This window comes from Capronia coronata (assembly GCF_000585585.1).
Source record: "Capronia coronata CBS 617.96 chromosome Unknown acBCG-supercont1.2, whole genome shotgun sequence".
Taxonomy (NCBI): domain Eukaryota; kingdom Fungi; phylum Ascomycota; class Eurotiomycetes; order Chaetothyriales; family Herpotrichiellaceae; genus Capronia; species Capronia coronata.
This window is the reverse complement of record NW_006912894.1, coordinates 1,651,386-1,669,064: the sequence shown is the minus strand read 5'-3', so window position 1 is coordinate 1,669,064 and position 17,679 is coordinate 1,651,386. Positions and strand designations below refer to the sequence as shown.

General features: G+C 52.8%; 5 protein-coding genes across 5 annotated transcripts; 1 reads left to right on the top strand and 4 right to left on the bottom strand.

Moving 5' to 3' along the window:
- Positions 1-1,545: 1,545 nt before the first annotated feature.
- Positions 1,546-3,663, bottom strand: A1O1_02270 (uncharacterized protein; the record flags this gene model as incomplete). Its single annotated transcript, XM_007723181.1, has 1 exon — positions 1,546-3,663. One exon carries the CDS (start codon positions 3,661-3,663, stop codon positions 1,546-1,548), a length of 2,118 nt encoding a protein of 705 aa, XP_007721371.1.
- An 894-nt stretch (positions 3,664-4,557) lies between these two features.
- A1O1_02269 (uncharacterized protein) lies at positions 4,558-6,001 on the bottom strand (the record flags this gene model as incomplete). The annotated part of the gene is made up of 2 exons (XM_007723180.1): positions 4,558-4,788; positions 4,844-6,001. The coding sequence occupies 2 exons, from the start codon at positions 5,999-6,001 to the stop codon at positions 4,558-4,560; spliced, it is 1,389 nt and encodes a 462-aa protein (XP_007721370.1).
- Positions 6,002-8,014: 2,013 nt separating this feature from the next.
- On the bottom strand, positions 8,015-10,648 carry A1O1_02268 (uncharacterized protein; the record flags this gene model as incomplete). The annotated part of the gene is made up of 1 exon (XM_007723179.1): positions 8,015-10,648. The coding sequence occupies one exon, from the start codon at positions 10,646-10,648 to the stop codon at positions 8,015-8,017; it is 2,634 nt and encodes an 877-aa protein (XP_007721369.1).
- A 1,348-nt stretch (positions 10,649-11,996) lies between these two features.
- On the bottom strand, positions 11,997-15,536 carry A1O1_02267 (uncharacterized protein; the record flags this gene model as incomplete). Its single annotated transcript, XM_007723178.1, has 1 exon — positions 11,997-15,536. The coding sequence occupies one exon, from the start codon at positions 15,534-15,536 to the stop codon at positions 11,997-11,999; it is 3,540 nt and encodes a 1,179-aa protein (XP_007721368.1).
- A 1,105-nt stretch (positions 15,537-16,641) lies between these two features.
- On the top strand, positions 16,642-17,595 carry A1O1_02266 (uncharacterized protein; the record flags this gene model as incomplete). Its single annotated transcript, XM_007723177.1, has 2 exons — positions 16,642-16,888; positions 16,985-17,595. 2 exons carry the CDS (start codon positions 16,642-16,644, stop codon positions 17,593-17,595), a joined length of 858 nt encoding a protein of 285 aa, XP_007721367.1.
- Positions 17,596-17,679: the final 84 nt, after the last annotated feature.

Genomic DNA, 17,679 nt, shown 5'->3' with positions numbered 1-17,679 from the left:
ATGGGGAAGCCTCCAATATATACACAGTACATGTGTATGGGAAGATCCGAGTGCCACATCCATTGACAAGATTCCGTCAAAGCGGGATGCGTTTCATGAGAAACAAGAACATGGCCGTTTCACGAACACCATGCGTCTCAATGGCCGGAAACCTGTCACTTTTATCCGCGATCTCTCCTCCATGATCAACATCAACATCACACTGTGGGCTAGAACCAGTCGGACAGATGCGATAACATGATGTAGCTGTGCGTAAGAATGGAATGGCCATGGCCATGGCTCAAGTGGTTGATCTCCCTCCACGGTCCGACACCCGCCTCGTGCTGGCCTTTGTCGCAGCTGTCAGAACTGTCACTCGGCCCATCACCCACCGGTCTAGGAATCAACCAAACCAACCCAACCCACCGCTTCTCGCGCTTTGGTTTCGGTGTTGACATCTCAGTTCCTCCAATGTTGATATCTGATATCATCGCGCCCACACTGTCCATGCCCGGGAGGTCTCGTGATGTCATGTTGACAGCAACCTGGGGCACAACTGCGCAATGCACGCCCGCTCACCTGGCCCGAGCGCATGGGTAAGAAGTAAACAACCATGACGAACAAACATTTGACGCTGTGCTTACTGGCTTGCGGTTTCAGCTGGAAACTCGACTTGACATTGTCGATCGCACGATAAGGACAGCCAACTCGACAATGGTATGTCGAGTATGAATCTGGGGAAGTGCTAATTGTGCAAGGCCGACACACGCCTATATATAAGACTTGTTACATCCCAAAGCATCTATCTCATCCTTTGCCCAGGTAACGAAGGGGTCTCTGGCATTCATGTCCCACGTCACGTCTATATCTGTCTGGTGAGTGAACGCCTACCTGTTCGTGTACCGGCAACATTGGCAACAAGGATCATGGGCATACATACCATATGAGAAGAACAAATAATGGAACTTCCTGTGCATGGTGAACAAATCAACATCAAACCTGAGATATCCTCCGTTCAGACCTTTAACGAACCCAGATGTCTCCCACATACATGTACTTCCCTTGCCTTGCCTTCCGTTATGCACTGTCTGTCATATCTCTCAAGGGTCCGGCTCTCGCTAGACCATCGCAGCCTTGCGAGTCTCGGACCCAACATTGGAACCAATCAAACCGAAGAACAAGAGTGCGTATTAGCACAGCACGGAAGAGCATTGCTTCACACGGGACATCTGAGAGTCGGGCCAAATTGTCACCACGTATACTAGATACTAATCTAGTTTCATACGCCTAGTACCTAGGTAGATTTCAGGGCTTATGACAAACATTCTCGCATTCAGTGCTTGAAGCTCATGATGGTGATGAGGGTATATCTCGATATCTCGATATCTCATTATCTCATTATCTCATATCTTGTATTGTATAATGTTATATGTATATGTTATAAATCGAGGATTCTGGCCCGGTCACATACGAGTATGTCCTGAACGAGTCCGTAAAGTGATGCAAGATGTGTTCCTCCATAAAGAAAAGGATACAATGATGCCCTTCAATCACGATCAAAGACCATCAATGCTCCTGGACTTTGACATCTGTGCTTTGGTGGGTGTCTGCGGCTTCGGCTTCGGCTTCGGCTTCGGCTCTATCGACGAGTCCATTTGAAATGGTTGTGAGAATGTCGACATGTTTATCCCCATCCACGTTTGCATTGGGGTTTGCATTCGCGCCAGCATTCCACTCTCTCATCAAGTCACTGACCGTCCTGGTCAACTTACTTGGAGTAGTGAGTTTCTGGATTTCCGGCCAGGGGAGACCATCATCTCCTTCTCCACGAACATCACGATCACCATCACCGCCTTTCGCATCCCTATTCCCATCGCCGACTGACTTCTTTGGTGTTCGAACAGAACCCATCTGCGGACTGGAGCCAGAACGAGTCACAGGTGGTCGATTGGATTCGACCACGGAGTCATGTGCAGCTTCGATTTCAGCTTCAGATCCAGATCCAGAACCAGATCCCTCCCTCTTATCCCAACCCGGCTCGGCTGGACGTTGTCTCACAGTGACAGGAGAGTCCCACGCATCCCATGCGTCATCGACTTCTTCCTCGTTATCATTCAAGTCCGGCAGGAGACTAGGCGGATTCGTCGAGTCGGTACTGCTCTTCTGTTGAACATGGCCTCTGTCTCTGCCACTATCACTGCCATCATCCGACGACTTGCCCGATTGCCGCTGCGACTGCGACTGCGACTGCGACTGCGACTGAGCGGCAGTCGAAGTATTTGAAATCATCGATTGTCGTTGCGGTGTATCCAGGCCGAATTCGCGCCAGAAGGAAGATTCTTTGGACAATGGGCCTCGATCATGATCTCGCTCTCGTCCTCGCTCTCGCTCATCCGTAGACAAATCACTATTAGTCTTTTGCAACCCCAACCCCATTCCCACTCCCATTCCGCCAGCGGCCAATCGATTAGACCCAATATCCTTTCTAGCCGCTCTTTTCTGACCGCCACTAACAGACTTGGCCACTGGACGCTGCTGCTGCGTTGTGCCATTAATGCCCTCCTCGCCGACCGTGGCTTGTCTAATATCTTCCCAGAACGTCCACAGCCCCTCGCGCACTCCGTCGTAGACCTGTTTCCCCTGCTTCACCAACAGATCCGCCGCCACTGGAGGCAGTGAGCGTCGATTCGCCGCGAGTTCCTTGTATGTCTTGCCGAACCCAAGCTGGAGCGGATCACTTGATATCAGACCGTCCAGGGTAGACATTCTTGACAACGGCGGCGGGCTCAGAACATGATCATACTCCGACGGTTCAGTTTCAGATTCAATTCCGCTCAGGCCATCTGTTCGACTAGAGTTGCCTTCTGCTCTTGATTTCAGAGCGGCGACATGTCCTTTGGCCGATGTAGGACTGAGAAGGCTCAAGGCTCGAGTATGGCGACCGCCTTCAAAGACACGCTTGGATCCCCTTCTGCCCGGGTTATTTGGGACGCCGGCGGCATTGATCGTCTGGCTTTTCTCGACCAGCGCACGTTTCCTTCTTCGCTCCTCCTCCCCCACTTCGTCTTCTGGGGTGGTTCGGGACTCGCGGCTCATGGTGGGGACATCGTCCAGAGCCAGAGGCTGCAGCTTTTTGACGTGTTTGACTTCTTCTCTCTTCTTGTTGGCCTCGTATGATGCCCATTGTCTCTTGAGACCCAGTAGGTCCACCTCCGCCTTTTGAAGTTCTTCTCTTAGTTCAAGGACTCTGCGCTCCTGTGCGGCGAGTAGAGTCAGGAAGTCCGAGCTCGTTCTTGACTTGGATGGGTCTCGGGTGTCGGGGGAGAACACCTCGCTGGGGCGATAGGGCGATGTGCGAATGCGAGGCGACGAGCGAGTGGAATGGACGGGACTCTGGTATGATGAGCGAGCGGAATGGATGGGACTCTGGTATGATGAGATCGCGGTAGGCGACTGGGACTGCGACTGCGACATCTGCGGAGTGGGTGGCAGTAGAATGGGCAGGTTGAGGGAAAGGCGTTTCGCATGTCTTCTGTCGGCGGCCTTGGTTGTTGCCGGCGCTCTCGTCGGACTGGGAAGTGTCTTGGTCTCGTTCTCGGTCTCGGTTTCGCCGTCGACATCGCCGCCGACGCCGCTGGGAGAGCGCGTCGCTGTAGGAAGTTGAGGCGTGGATTCATGCGCCATCGTCACAATTGGATCATTGATGTCCTGTCAATTGTGGCCCTGACAGCTTGCGATCGGGGCCTCTGAATGATCTGCGGTCAGGATTGAGCGTTGGAGGAGGATGGAGTTCGAGGGCGACCGTGGGGCCTATGACATGGCTTATGGTGTGTAGCGGTGGCCGTTTGGTCAGACTGTATCTGTATAAACGGAGGAGAGATGTGAGTATATCGGTGTGTTGAATAGTGACGGCAGTGTCTACAGTCCCGGGATGGATGGGTAGGATGAGTGGGCACCGTCGATAGGAATGGAACTGTTGACAGGCGCCGTTTTCGGTCGGACCCGTGAAATTAATTAATGAACTGGAACATGGGGATTCGACAAGCATCAAGCATCCTCCCTCCCTCCCTGTCCGCTTCAAGTTCGGCGCCATCATGCTAGCATTCATTTAATATTGGCCCAAATCCAAGTCCAAGTCCCCTGCCCGTATTAAACCCTGCTTAGGGAGTTCCATCTGCATCAATCTACCTTATGCAGGGGACACTGCGATATGCGAGGCAATCAACCTACTAGTAGTACGTAGTAACCATCAAATACGAGTCTGGTATCGAATTCAAGTCTGCGCGCTATACAAAGTGCCAACAATAAATAAACATCTCAAAGCATCCCATCCTGCATGCATCAACGAGTTGACCAGAGTCCTTCCATTGAAACCGACGAGATGACCGCTATTGAACCACACAACATATTTTTTACGCCCTCCAATGATTGTCCCTTCTGATGCCCGTCCAGTCTTACCAAACACCACCAAATCCTTCTATAGATAAACAAGTCCTCCCTGGGCAATGATATCCGGCAAGATTGGACAGATCCACCACTGCATATATCCAAAAGCGAAGTTTTTGCAGATTCTAATTCTCACATGATGATCCAGATGCTTCCTCCAACCACGAAGCAAATGGCCAGCACCGTGAGAACACCCGCACCAGCCTTGTCTTTGGTGGTGATAGGAGAATGCGTAACAACAGGTGACGTGTTGACATCTGTTCCAGCACCAGGATCACTTTTTGATACACCGCCAGTGTCGACAGACTTGGGAGCGATTCCGGAATTGATTTGAGTTGCGCCGATGACGCTGAGTGCTTGCATCTAGACAGACAGTCAGTATAGGTTAGAGAAAGACAAGGCGACAAGCGTTACATACCTGTTGGCCCACACCACTTGTTCCATCCCAGTTGGAGTACCATCTTCGGCCACACATGCGCCCGTTATCACCTCCCGTACACTGCTGGGCTGCGCCAGCCGCGCTGGCTTGTAGTTTGGGCATGATCTGATCGGCTGTGTACGGCACCAGTAAAGCGGTCACCGCCATCCAACGGGACAAATACGCTTTGAAACTGCTCTGATCGTTGTTGCAGTTGGAAGCCGGTTCGCACTGGAACTCGGTCATGATGTTGCCGCCGTAATCGGCGGGGAAGAACAGTCCGAATGCTCCATTCAAGATCTGGTTGATTCGGGTGCCCCATGGCTCAGATCCATTGGTGAAGTTGTACATGTACGCGGCGCCCACCAACATGGTGCCATAGTTATACGTCCAAGCAAAGTGAGCCACATCGGAGCAGTTGTTGTCGACATTCGTGTTGTCCCAGATGTAGAGGGTGTCCCCCTGATACTGGAACAACGGGCTGCCCGCCATCCAGTCCCACATCTGCTCAGCCCAATCGGCGTAGGTTTGATTCCCAGTGTATCTGGCCAACCGAGCAGCCAGCTGGAAATTCCCACCATTGGAAATGGTATTCTTCAAGTTGTAGCCGGCGTTGAACGAAAAGACCTGCCATCGCATCCCACCTCCACAAGTCGCTGTATCCCACAGATCGGCTTGGAAGTTGAAGACTGCCTGCGCGATTGCGAGCCATGAAGGAGTGTCACCGCCCGGCTCGGGAAAGTTGGCCTCGGCCGCGTCCATAGCGGAAAAGGCCCAGAACGCTTGATCATCGACACCCATGTTCTTACTCTGGTTCGGAGGGTTGTAATTCTGGTCGGGGCCAATCTGGAATGCCAGAGCTTGCGACACCACAGGATTGTAGCTATCATCTCCCGTGTATTGCCAATAATTGACGAGAGAGCCAAACATGGCTCCGGCCTCCCACCAGTAGTAACATGCGGTTGAATCACATGGACCGGGTAGTAGTCCTGGTGTTTGCCCGGACTGATTGCCAGAATAATAGGTCATCATGTCATAGGCGATGGTCGACGTCGCCGACTTTATCGAGTCTTGACTGTTGAGATCTAGTTGGATTGCTTTGACCGCAGAAAGCAGGCCGACCAGCGGCGCTAGGAAGGTTGTGATTCGGGACCTCATGGTGTCGGCGATAAAGCGTTGATTGTGTTTTAGAAGGCTATTATGGAGTGTAAATCGCCGTCGGCGGCGTCATCAACGTAGAGGCGGTAGTCCAGACAAGGATTTGGATTCAGCGACCGAGGGGAGAGGCGACTTCGAGAGACACGATTGGGATGCAGGAGCGAGGAGGTGTTTCTGGGTTTGAACGAAGGGCGCGCCGGAGGTCCAAACGAGAGACTGGAGGGTGCTGTGATCGAGATATGTTGGTTGCTGCCGCCAGGTTAACAAACGACAATGGATGCAATAGAGGACATCCGGGTCGACAACAAAACGAGTGTAGACAAGGACGAGGTGGGCGAGGTTAATTCGGCACAGGAACAGCGAGCGGTTTAGTTGTGGCGATGGATAATGACGACGACAATGAAGGAAGAGAGGGAGGGAGAGGGAGTGTGTGGTAGCATGTCAAGATCTCAGATTGCACACTGCCACTGCCAGCAGTGCGGCGCAGGGGCTGAAGATGAGTGAGTGACGGAGTTCGGGGGTGAGAGAGTGTCCCAGACCTGCAAGGCACGGGCTCCTTAGGCGCGGCCGCCATCGTTGGGACACTTCAGTAGCCTGAAGTAGGCAGCCGGGGGAGCTTCGATCATGCCAATCAGTGGACCGCAACTTTTAGAAAAACGCGGGACAAGGAAAAGCGGGTTTCACTTGGTGAGGCTGTCAGACCCTTATTGGGCCCGGGGACAACTGAGTGGAGGGCGCCCAGAACCCCCAAGACTCGGACTGTCAGAGCCTAGAGCCTAGAAGCCTAGAGCCGGTGCCCGGAGCCGGGAGTTCCCAAGTTGTAGCACCAAACACCCCCACAGCTTATACTCACAGGCTAGTCGTCCACTATTAGGTAACCTCACCATCCCCAACAGGCTGTGCTATCACAGTCTCACAGTCTCACAGTCTCACAGTCTCACACACACCATGCCACTTGTCCGGTACTCTGTTGCTTGTTACACTTGTCTCACGGTAGGACTGCACATCCGTGCTCTATATATGCATAGGTAGGTAGCCGCGCCACACAGGAGATGCGCTTTACTCCTCCGAATTGAATTGCATGACAAGCAGTAATATAAAACACGCAACTTTCAAGTTGAACGAGGCTGCCAGGTCTATTCGTTGTTCTTCACATGGTCCACTGCTACTGCAACTGCAAGTTGATGTCCAAGTATTGCCATCTGTCAAATACCCTGCTCGCCTGCTCATCAGACGTCAAAATCCAGATCAATTCTGCTTCGATTCCGAAATCGTCGCCAAGAATGCGCTCCTCCGTTGACCACCTGTATACTACTAGTAAGTATGGTAAAGTTCAAGTTCGCCAGCTTTGACCACCGTGACTGGCAGCTCGAGTGCGAGTGCGAGTGCGAGTCCGAGACCGCAGCATTCAAATTGAAGAGACGTTGCTTCGATCTGGCTACAGTGTACAATCAGGTAGACAATGGATATGCATATTATCCATTAACCCCTTCCGCGTCTCGAGCTTCAAAAGCAACCACCTGATGCACTTTCAATCGCAGGGCTCGTCAAAACCCGGCCTTCAAGCTGCAATTTGCACTGCCCGCCCGAGTCACGGTCACGATTACGGTCACAGTCACGGTCATGGTGTCACAACAGTCATGCCAAGTTTGCCAATCCCCCTGGATGAAACTAACGCGATACCTTATTTCAGGAGGAGAAGTAGACAGACCCCTGGCCGATATCCCAGGTAAAGCACGGCGCATTCAACACAAATGTAGAGCCCAGATGTATCACGCCTATCAATCAATACTCCTGAATTGTTTCCTGGTACGCCTGCTCGCCTCGCTTTTACGGAGCAGTATCAAAAGCTAGCATCCCCATGCAAACTCAATAAGTACAATACCTCTTATGTACGGTTGCAGTAACGTAGATCATATGCTTGAACCCATTTGCCTCCTTCGCCATCGCTCAAGTTGCATCAATTCTCGCCAAACACAAAGCTTAAAAAGACCCAGAGGTCTCGAACCTCCGTCAAGGAAGGATCCGCCCACTTTCCTCCTTGATGGAATCGATTTCCGAGGTGAGCTTGTACAATGCTGCCCCCAATCCATGTCGGGCACCATGATGAGGAGGAAGCTCCGATCCGCTTGCCGTACTGTGATGAGTTCTGTTGGTGTTCGCTCGAGCGCGAAGCTGATCGTCGTCTCCATGTCCAGCATGCGTCCCCGAGGAAAGCCCCGTTTCGGGCCGGAAACGTCGTCCTTCCATCTGCCCATCCACCGCCGATATCATCGACTGCCCTCCAGAAGACCGTCGTCGGACACGCATCGCCATCCGTTCCGCTTCTTTCGCCTCTTTCGCTTGGAGACTTTCCGAAGGGAGTAGAATGGCTCGATCCAATTCGTAGGGCAAACCACGATGCCGCCCTCGAATCTGCATGGCAATGATGATCAATTTCGACAACGTCCGGAATTTGGCCGAGAAGGATGCATTGATGCCAGGATAGCCCAAGGACAGGCCCACGGTGCCGTATGCTGATACAATCTCGAACAGCACCGAGAACAAGGTGAAGGCGTATTCGTTGGTGTTCTCCAATTTTCCTCCCTCCACGATCGCAATGATGAACATGCCCAGAAAGACGTACCACAAATCAAAAGAAAGCTGTCGCCTCAAATGTGCCCCGACGTAACTAGGTTCCTTCTCGTCTGTCTCCTCGGCCGACCCCTTGCCGTATATCCCCAAACTCTTTTCTTCGTATACGTTGGTGCGCCGCATGGAGATGGCGATGGGAAACACGGAAATGTACATCATGATGAGGTAACTCACTTGTATGGCAGGGTGCAGGTCGGAGAGGCTGACGACCGCAAAGCCGGCGGTCCGCGTCGACGCAGCCTGGAACAGCCCATCGACGAATCTAATGCCACCAGACATCTTGGTGATGACGGGATCGTTCAGATCGAGAATGATGAAGAAGATCAGATCCACCGCATTCAGAACAACGAGAATAGCAAACAGCCACCAAGTCGCATCGCCAGGAAAGAGCAGAGTGAAGCAGCGACGAGGGTGATCGAGCAGAAACCTCAGTTCTTCCCACAGAGGTCCGCCAATTGACACGAATTTCGTGATGAGCCAGATGGTCAGTCGGAGCATGCACGGAAAGCCAGTATTGCCGATGATGATCAGAAAGCTCAGCAGTAACATGGGAAAGATGGCATTGCCAAAGGATATCATCGAGTCCCTGGTCAGAGTGAATCCCAGATCGTTGAAGGCTGAAGCACTGGTGAAGAACCCCCACCAGACTCGGCCTTGACCCTGACCAGTCACCACCTTTCCATATGACGTGTTCAAGATCCAAGGAACCATACAGACAATGCCGAGAATGTGAAAGGCGAAGAAGTAGACGACCAGAATCAAGGCCAGTGTTTTCAGCGCCCGGTATTCAATCCCACCCAGTTCTTCTCGCTGTTCTTCGGTCAGACCCACGAAGAGCGAGTTTCGACCGATGGTGGGCTGCCAACTCAGATATGGAGCGGGATCCAAGGTTCGGCCAGTGTTGCTACGGGTCAGGGTTCGGAAAGTGTTGGATCGCCTCCGCCTAAGATTGGACCCGGGGTCTGACGAGTCGAATGTTTGCCGAGCCTGGGTGGACTGTCTTGTGTTGAGTCGGGGAAAAGTCGTCGTCCTGTCGTTGCGGTCGCGCAAAGGCCGTGGTTCGTCAATGGTGATATGCGCGCGACCACCTTCTGCCCGCGGGCTGAAGTCTATGCTCCTCCTCTCCGCCGTGGTTGGAAGGTCCGGCTCACTGGTGACTTTTTGAAGAAGTGTCCCGTCGATACCGTTGTTCACATTTTGGGGCCGGCCTCCCCGCTCAAACTCTCGAGGACTCGGGATTCTCAACGCCGTCGTGTCACTAGGATTACGTTGATTTTCCAGGAAGCGGATATGCAATTCGGGACTGAGTTGCTGGGGAAGACGTAGGTCATCGGTCGATCGACTGGTCTGAAGCCGCAATGGATCCTCCGGGCCGGCCTGGTCTTGAGGCTTTTCGGTCTCGGTTCCAGACGTGTTGGATGATTCTACCGCCTTGCCATTGGCATGCTGTTGAGGCCCATCTTTGTTTCCCCGGGAGTCACTTCTGCCGCGGGTGTTATTTCTTAAAATCCGAATTGCCCGTCCACGCACTCCGAGCGAACCGTTTTGCTCCAGATCATCCTTGCCGAATGTCTCTGTGCGTGCCCTCGACCGAGTCCGGCGGATCAGGTTGGTATTTCGGACGACATCTTTGAACCTCTTTTCAAACCAGTAGAGTCGGACAAACACCACAGCAGAATGTACAATAATGGGGTTGCAGAACATGGCCCCCAAGTACAGCATGACCTGCTGGCTAGTATGTAAATTGTTGACGTCGATTGTGTTGAGTCCGCTCTGCGTGCATGACCCAGAAGCGAAGAAGAGGGCGTCAATGTAGGGGATGTCTCCGATGCCGAAGATGATGACCGACAAGATGATGGACATGCCCATCACATAGATATAGTGAATGGTGATGAAGTTGAGCCTTCTCTTGACAAAAACCTCGGGGAAGACATTTTGCTGTAGGAATTCCCAGGTCTCTTTGGCCCATTGCGGGGCCGTTCTGCCACTGGCAACCGAGTCGGACGAAGACATGGCCAGAGGACGGTCGGGAGGGACCAGGGGAGGAAGATGCCCGTCTTCGCGGCACGCCGGAGGTTAGGGAGGGAGGATTGAGGCGGTCATGGTTACGTGTCGATGGAGGAGACGTCGGGTGGTCTGGAAGGAAGAGCTTTGCAGGAAACAAGCATGGTTCGAGCAGGTTGTGGTAGAGAAGAAGTTGCAGAGATTCGAGGGATAGAGATTTGACAACCAAGACTGGATGAGAATGGAGAAGTGGCCGCCGATGGGGAAGGCGGCGAAATGACGCCCACTGAACTGTCCTTATGTGAGATGCCGGTCCAGTGCAGTGCCAGTGTCTCTCTGAACCTGGAATGCTGCCCAGCTGCGGTGTGAGGTGTGAGATGTGAGGTGCAGACAGAGGTAATGAAAAGACACTTCGGTAGAAGGAACGAGGCCAGAAAGATGTCACCGCACTGGCACTGGCAGTCCATTGAAGCGTGGCGCAGACTTATTGCCTGCAGCCAACCGGAAAGGCTAAGGATGTCGCCTTTTTAGCCTGCAGTGCACGACCAAGCATCGTTTTTAGGGGCTTTTCGGAGAGAATTCCAGGCGCCAGTAGGGAGATCCGGGCGTCTTCCAGCCTTTGACAGTGGTTCAACTAGCTGCCTGGAAGTCCCATCTGTGGTTAAAGGCTTTGGCTAAACATAGCTTAAATCCAGGTGCAATGCTTGTTTCTCTAGCTCTTCAAGCTTGTTTTCTCCATCGATCCGAGTCCGAATCTTGTGCAACAGCAACAACAACAACCCATGTGCTGATGGCACGAGGAGTCCTCGATTGGCAACTTGAATGTCACACGAACATGCTCACCCCCTCAACAACCGTCCATTCGCCTTCCTCACCATACGCACGTGCTTGTATCACCGATCGAGAAACGTTGCCGTCACTACCTTAGGTACTACCAGACGCCCTGGTCTTGCTCGGCCACTTATGTTTCTCTCAGCCTCGCCTAAATACAGGGCTAAATATGGTGGACAGTCGCACAAGAGTGTTTTGGAAGAGAAAATAAACTGTCACAGATTTAACGATATACAGTAGTAACAACCAGATGAGACAGAAATAGCTTTCGCTCAAAGCATATCACGGGGAAAGAATCCCAAGGACACATCCCATAATGACAATCCATATAGTTCAGCATCAAACTGGTCTTGTATTTCCCCCTTTATATGAGCCCCTTTCGATCTGCTTTTCTGGCCATTCACCTATCCTCCCCTGCTGAAGCGGTACACAAATATAGATAGATTTGATATCCCTTATATCTCGCTGCCTTCACTGTTGTTGTCACCGTATTTGCAAGCACATAAGCACCCTGGATCTTAGCCTTCTAGTAATATGCACCTGGAAGTAGAGTGTTCCCCAGACTGAGTCCAAGCCCGACTTCGCCTGTTGGCTGGAAGAGATCGTGGGATTGCATCCTTGCGTGAATTTGTGTAATCGCTTGAGAATTCCCCTTCTTCAAACCCGCGTATTTTGTGTTATGGTTGCGATCTGCGATTGATCTTGAGGTTGAGGTCGTTGCCGTACCCGCCCGTCTCGCAGAAGTGGTGACCAGGTCGTGTATGCTTGCAATTGAATCGATATTCCTATGCCTGGAAGTTGAAGACTCGGTGCGGAGAGTCTGGGCACCGTTGCTCGTGCTATTGTTCTTGTCATCGCTCCCTGTTGTGTGTTGCCATTGACCGCTGCTAGCAGCCCGTTCGAGACGCTGGACGAGACGAGAATTCGGGACTGGGTGTGAGCTAGTCGAGTTCAAGGATGGCATGTTCTCCATGTCGCTATCGTTTCCGTTGTCGTTTTCAGGTTCATCGGTGTCGCCGTCGTTGCTTGACCCATGAGTCCCCTTTCCAGGGCCCGATGGCTGGGAACGCGGCGAGACGGAGCATGAGGATGAGTACAGTTGCAGATGTCGCGATACTTTGTTTGGTGTCCGGGGTCGTGATGGTGGCGCATCTTTATATCCTTGCCCTGTAAGTCGGACGTGCGGCTGGGAGCCGCGGCGAGCCTGTTGGGATTGTTGGTGTTGTTCAGGGTCATTGTCACGCTCGCGCCCATGAAGATTACTTTTCGTCCGGAGAACCAGCGGCGTGACATACAGAGCAGGATCCCTGTCGATGCCATGTTGCGGAGTGCGGAATTCTGGCTCCGGGCTTTCGCCGCACACGCTCGCGTCTTCCCAGATAGATAATCCGGATGGGGAGGCTGACATGGTGGTACTGTTGTAGTTCTGTGAAGGGATTGCCAAGGTAGCGGCCGCACCAGGCACCACTCCACCGTCTTGTTTGAACCGAGATGGGCTCGAACCCAACCGGGCTGCATGCTTCATCGACGTGGACTGGACCAGCGGACTAGTTTCACGGCTAGATCGGGCCCTGTCTCTTTCTCTGTTGCGATCTCGGTTCCCGTCTCTATTTTTGTCTGGGACTGGCGACAGGTTCACGCTCATGGTCGAGGAGGCGCAGCTGGACTGGCGTAGGCCGCTAATGCGCTTGTTCATCGGCGGAGTGAGTCTATACGCCGGTCCGGGGCTGGAGTTGTCGACGCCGACATTGCGATAGAACCTGATGTTGTGTTGGTGCTGATCTATCAGGCGTCCTTCGGAATTCATGCTTCTCAGCATCATGACGGATTTGCGTAGATCGACTTCCCTCTCCTGCTCCTTCTCCCTTGACACCCAGCCGCTGGAGACGCGATCCTTCGGGAGCCGAAGATTGCTGGAATCTCGGTCTTTACTGACGCGGAAGTTGGGGCCCTGCTTATTCTGCAATGGACTCGGGGAGGAACCTGAGCCGGTAGTGCGCGGGTTGCGAGGTCCCTTGACCAGAGACCTCCTAGGATATAGTGATGACGAGTCCAGCGCTGGGGAAGGGAGAGTTGGAGAGTCGAAGGGTTGGCTCTCAGAAGGTCGTGCAGATGGTGGCGTTCCGTTGGATCTGATGTTATTACTCAGATCTGGCGAGAGGTGCCATTGCACTGGTGAGGGACGGTGAGAGGTCGACGAGCACCGGCCCAACTGGGGTGCCGTGAAGATGTTGGAATCAGCTCTCGGTATGCCCGAATACGCACTGCTAGAAGGTTGCATGTACTGCTGTGGTACCGGCCGAAAGGAAGGTGTCAGGCTTGGGCGATTTCTAAAGGGTGAAGGTGTGGCAGACGTCGATCTAGTGTTCATCACTTCCACAGCGGCCTTAGGCATTGTGAAGTGGTGATGATCTTGGGCCTGGGGCTCGGGTTCTACCGACGCGTTGGACTCGTACGTAGCAGTATCGTGTGCAATGGGTTGCTCTTCTTGAAGTTCGGGCATCTGCGCCCGACTCTTCGGTCTGGGATCGATGGCCGGAAGATTGGTGATTCGGACACAATTCTGACGCTTGTGGCCACTTCGTAGTCCGTCCAACGAGGACAATGAATATCTGTTGAACGCAAATCCCCTTTGCCCGTCCCACTGCAGAGGGTTCCCCGTCGCGACCGAAGCTGGCCTCTTGTTTGTAGAGCCAGGGGAGATCTTCGATGTAGTATGAAAGTTATCTGTCGCCACAGAGTCGCTGACGGACCTCGCTTGATGGACATTTGATGCCTCGTACATTGAATGTCTGGCAGGATGCGTGCCTCCGGATCGGGTCTTGTTGACTTTCAATGGAATTGGATTAGCCCAGTGGCTCGTATCAATCGTCTTGAATGATTCCTCCCGCACGACAATGGTGGGGAACTGATGTTGGCTCGAATAGTCCCTGATAGGCTCTGGCGACTCGTTCATATCAAAGCTCGGGTGGAGGGAATGAATACTGGGTTTACTGGCGCAGAGGCCGTGGATCGCCTGCTTCCCTGGAGGAACATGAAGACGAGGTGTCGATGGCTTTCCGTCCAGATGCGAGCCGAGCCCAAGAAACCTTGCGGTCCTATCTGGCTGAGGAGTCGTGGGGACCGTGGTTACTTTTGGATGGGAGCCCACAGTGGCCCCTAACACGGAGCTACCGACAGTTTCCAGACTGGCATTTGACGCCTTTGGTTTGAGGTCATATGTCCTCTGACGTTTGCACACGTCGATCGTTGGTAAAGGCGGCAATGGCTCGGCTGGTGCGGCAGAGTTGGTACTAGCCATGCTCAAGGAGCGAGGCGCGATTGGCTGACGAGGAGGATCGGAGGTGTTGACAATGGCTCCTCCCATTCGCACGAGCATACTGGCGCGCGCGGCCATGGACATGACTTCGGTGGGTGTAGAGTCAGAGGAGCGCGTCTTGGTGACAATCAAGGGCCACTGAATAGAAAGCTGCCTTTTATCCCTCGAGCTAGAGCCAAGTATGGGCGCTGCCTGTCCTGTTTCTGAAAAGGACTCTGCTGCCGAGGGAGAGGTGCATGGAGGAGAATCAGTGAACTCGGTGATCACTGAGAGAGGAGAGTCCTGCATTTGATTGGAAGGCATCGCTTTTCGCAACTTTCTCTGTCGGCGTGTCTTGGGGATCTGAAGAGGCTGCCCGTTGAAGGAGCGTCGTATACTTCTTCTCCCCTTTGACAGCAGCATTCCCTGGTTGTCATGCAATTGTTGCGCTGTATGATCGCCTGCTTGTTCTTCCTCGTCCACATCGGCCAGAGCCCCAGAGTCCAGGCACCCAATAGAGACGACACCATATGGGAGCTGCACGCTTCGTCTCAGATATGTCCTCGGTGCTGTAACGTGAGAGTAATTGTTCTCGTTTGCGCTCAGCTTGGTTCGATGATAGGTGCCGAGGTCTCTGGTAAGACCGTGGGCTTGCATGATATATCGATGCCGCCGTCGCTCAAGACTAATAGCTAGAAAAACTCCAGTAACTAGCAGAACCACCGAGCCCGCAACCGCGACACCAATGATGAGCGCCAGAGGCCACATTTTGGATCACTCGACACGACACGACACAACATGAATCACTCGCTCACCAACGCTAGAACTGGTAGAAACTTGGTGGAGAAAGCGTCATCGCAACAGATCTCGCGGGGTCTTTTTGCAAGAATCAACGATGGAATGTGGGAAATTGGCCAGCCTCGCGCAAGGGACAACAATACATACCGGAATGCGGAGGATTGAATCTCGATGCAAGCACGTGGTTTCGACATCGCTTGAAGGATTAGTTATGGCCTACCTATATCAGGCTTTTCGTATTCTTTTGCCGATAGCGACTGCTATGTGGATAAGAAAGATCCTCTACCCTGATCTGCGAGTCGGACAACGCCTCGAAGAAGATTGCTGAGGACAGGCCAAGGTAAGGACTGGCAGCAGGGAAACAGCCGTCATGGGCATATTGTGTAGCACACAGATCCATAACTTGATCAAGAAGAGCCATGGAGGAATCTGTGATGGCTTATAGTGTTCAGAGGCTTCACCAATTTTTGCACGATCGTCACAGGCCAAACGCTGTTGTCTGAACGTTTCTCGAACTCTGTAATCTCATGAGAGAATCTTTCTGCAAGCCTGGAAAGGTCGTAGGTCAAATGCTAGTATATATGTCAACCAAAATGGCGGGTCGACTGAAGGAAAACAATTCCTCTCCGCCACGTACTGATATGGCAGTCTTCCGGTGGCCAGAGGCTCACTTTTGTTGCCGTCATGACCGCAACAGACCAAGCATGATGATGGAGATGTGTGCCAACCATTCTTTTGATGGCCAGCAAGCTTTGGCGGACGCGGCTGATAAATTGTCCAGCAAGCATAGCTCTGCATTACAGAAGGATGATGACGAATTTAATGGCGGTGAGATAGGCGTCAGGGTTTCCAGCATACTAGACCAGGGTGGCATAGATAGATGGATCCTGCTTGTTAGATAAGTTAAAGTAGTGAGTGGAGAGTATGATCAACATCAGCCATCTGGACAGGGTGTATAAAAAATATATGATGCTGATTTTTCCTGCTTTGCCAACACACCATATCTTTCCTCTCTCATCATCCTTTCTGTATTAATCAAATAAAGCACCTGACGCTCACTCACCAATAAATCACAATGGACGACGCATTGAACGGCGGCGCCTTCAGGCACTACAACACCGACGCCCCTGAGGCGAAGCTGGTGATGCCGCTCTTCTCTCTGAAGGGCAAGACCGCCATTATCAGCGGAGCAGGGGCTGGCATCGGTCTGGCTGTGGCTCGTGGATATGCCGAGGCCGGTGCCAACGTGGCCATCTGGTATCACAGCAACAAGAAAGCCCCCGAGCGAGCTGCAGAGATCGAAAAGGAGTTTGGAGTGAAATGTAAGTAAAGTGCCTACGATGGTCATGGTCGATCATGTCCTTCCTACTATCTCTCCTCGGTGTGGAATTTGGCCGCTCACGACGCCGACTTTCTAGGCAAAGCATATCAAGTCGACGTGAGGGACGCCAAAGCCGTCGACGAGGCTATCGTCTCCCAAGTCAAAGAATTCAATAACCGCCTGGATATCTTCGTGGCTAATGCGGGCATTCCCTGGATTCAGGGGCCCGCCACCGACGGCGAGCTGGACCACTACCAAAATGTCATCAAAATCGACGTCGACGGCGTCTTCTACTGTGCGAGAACCGCCGGGCGAATCTGGCGCGAACAGAAGAAGAACAAGTTGGAAGGTTTCAACTACGGCAAATTCATCGCCACCGCCAGCATGAGCGGCCATATCGCCAACTTCCCTCAATTGCAGACGGCGTACAACGCCGCCAAAGCTGCTGTCAAGCACATGTGCCAGAGTCTAGCTATCGAATGGGTCCAGTTTGCCCGTGCCAACAGCATCAGTCCTGGCTACATCGCCACCGAGATCAGCAACTTTGTTCCCCCCGCGACCAAGAACATCTGGCGAGACAAGATCCCAATGGGTCGTGAAGGCTTGCCGATCGAGCTGGTTGGTGCCTATCTGTATCTGGCGAGTGATGCAAGCTCGTACACCACTGGCACCGACATCATTGTTGATGGTGGTTATTGCGCTCCTTGAGCAGATAGACTTGGAAGCTTAGAGATCAACAGTCGTAATGGAATGAATGGAGATGGACACATGGCGGCATACTGCTGGACATCA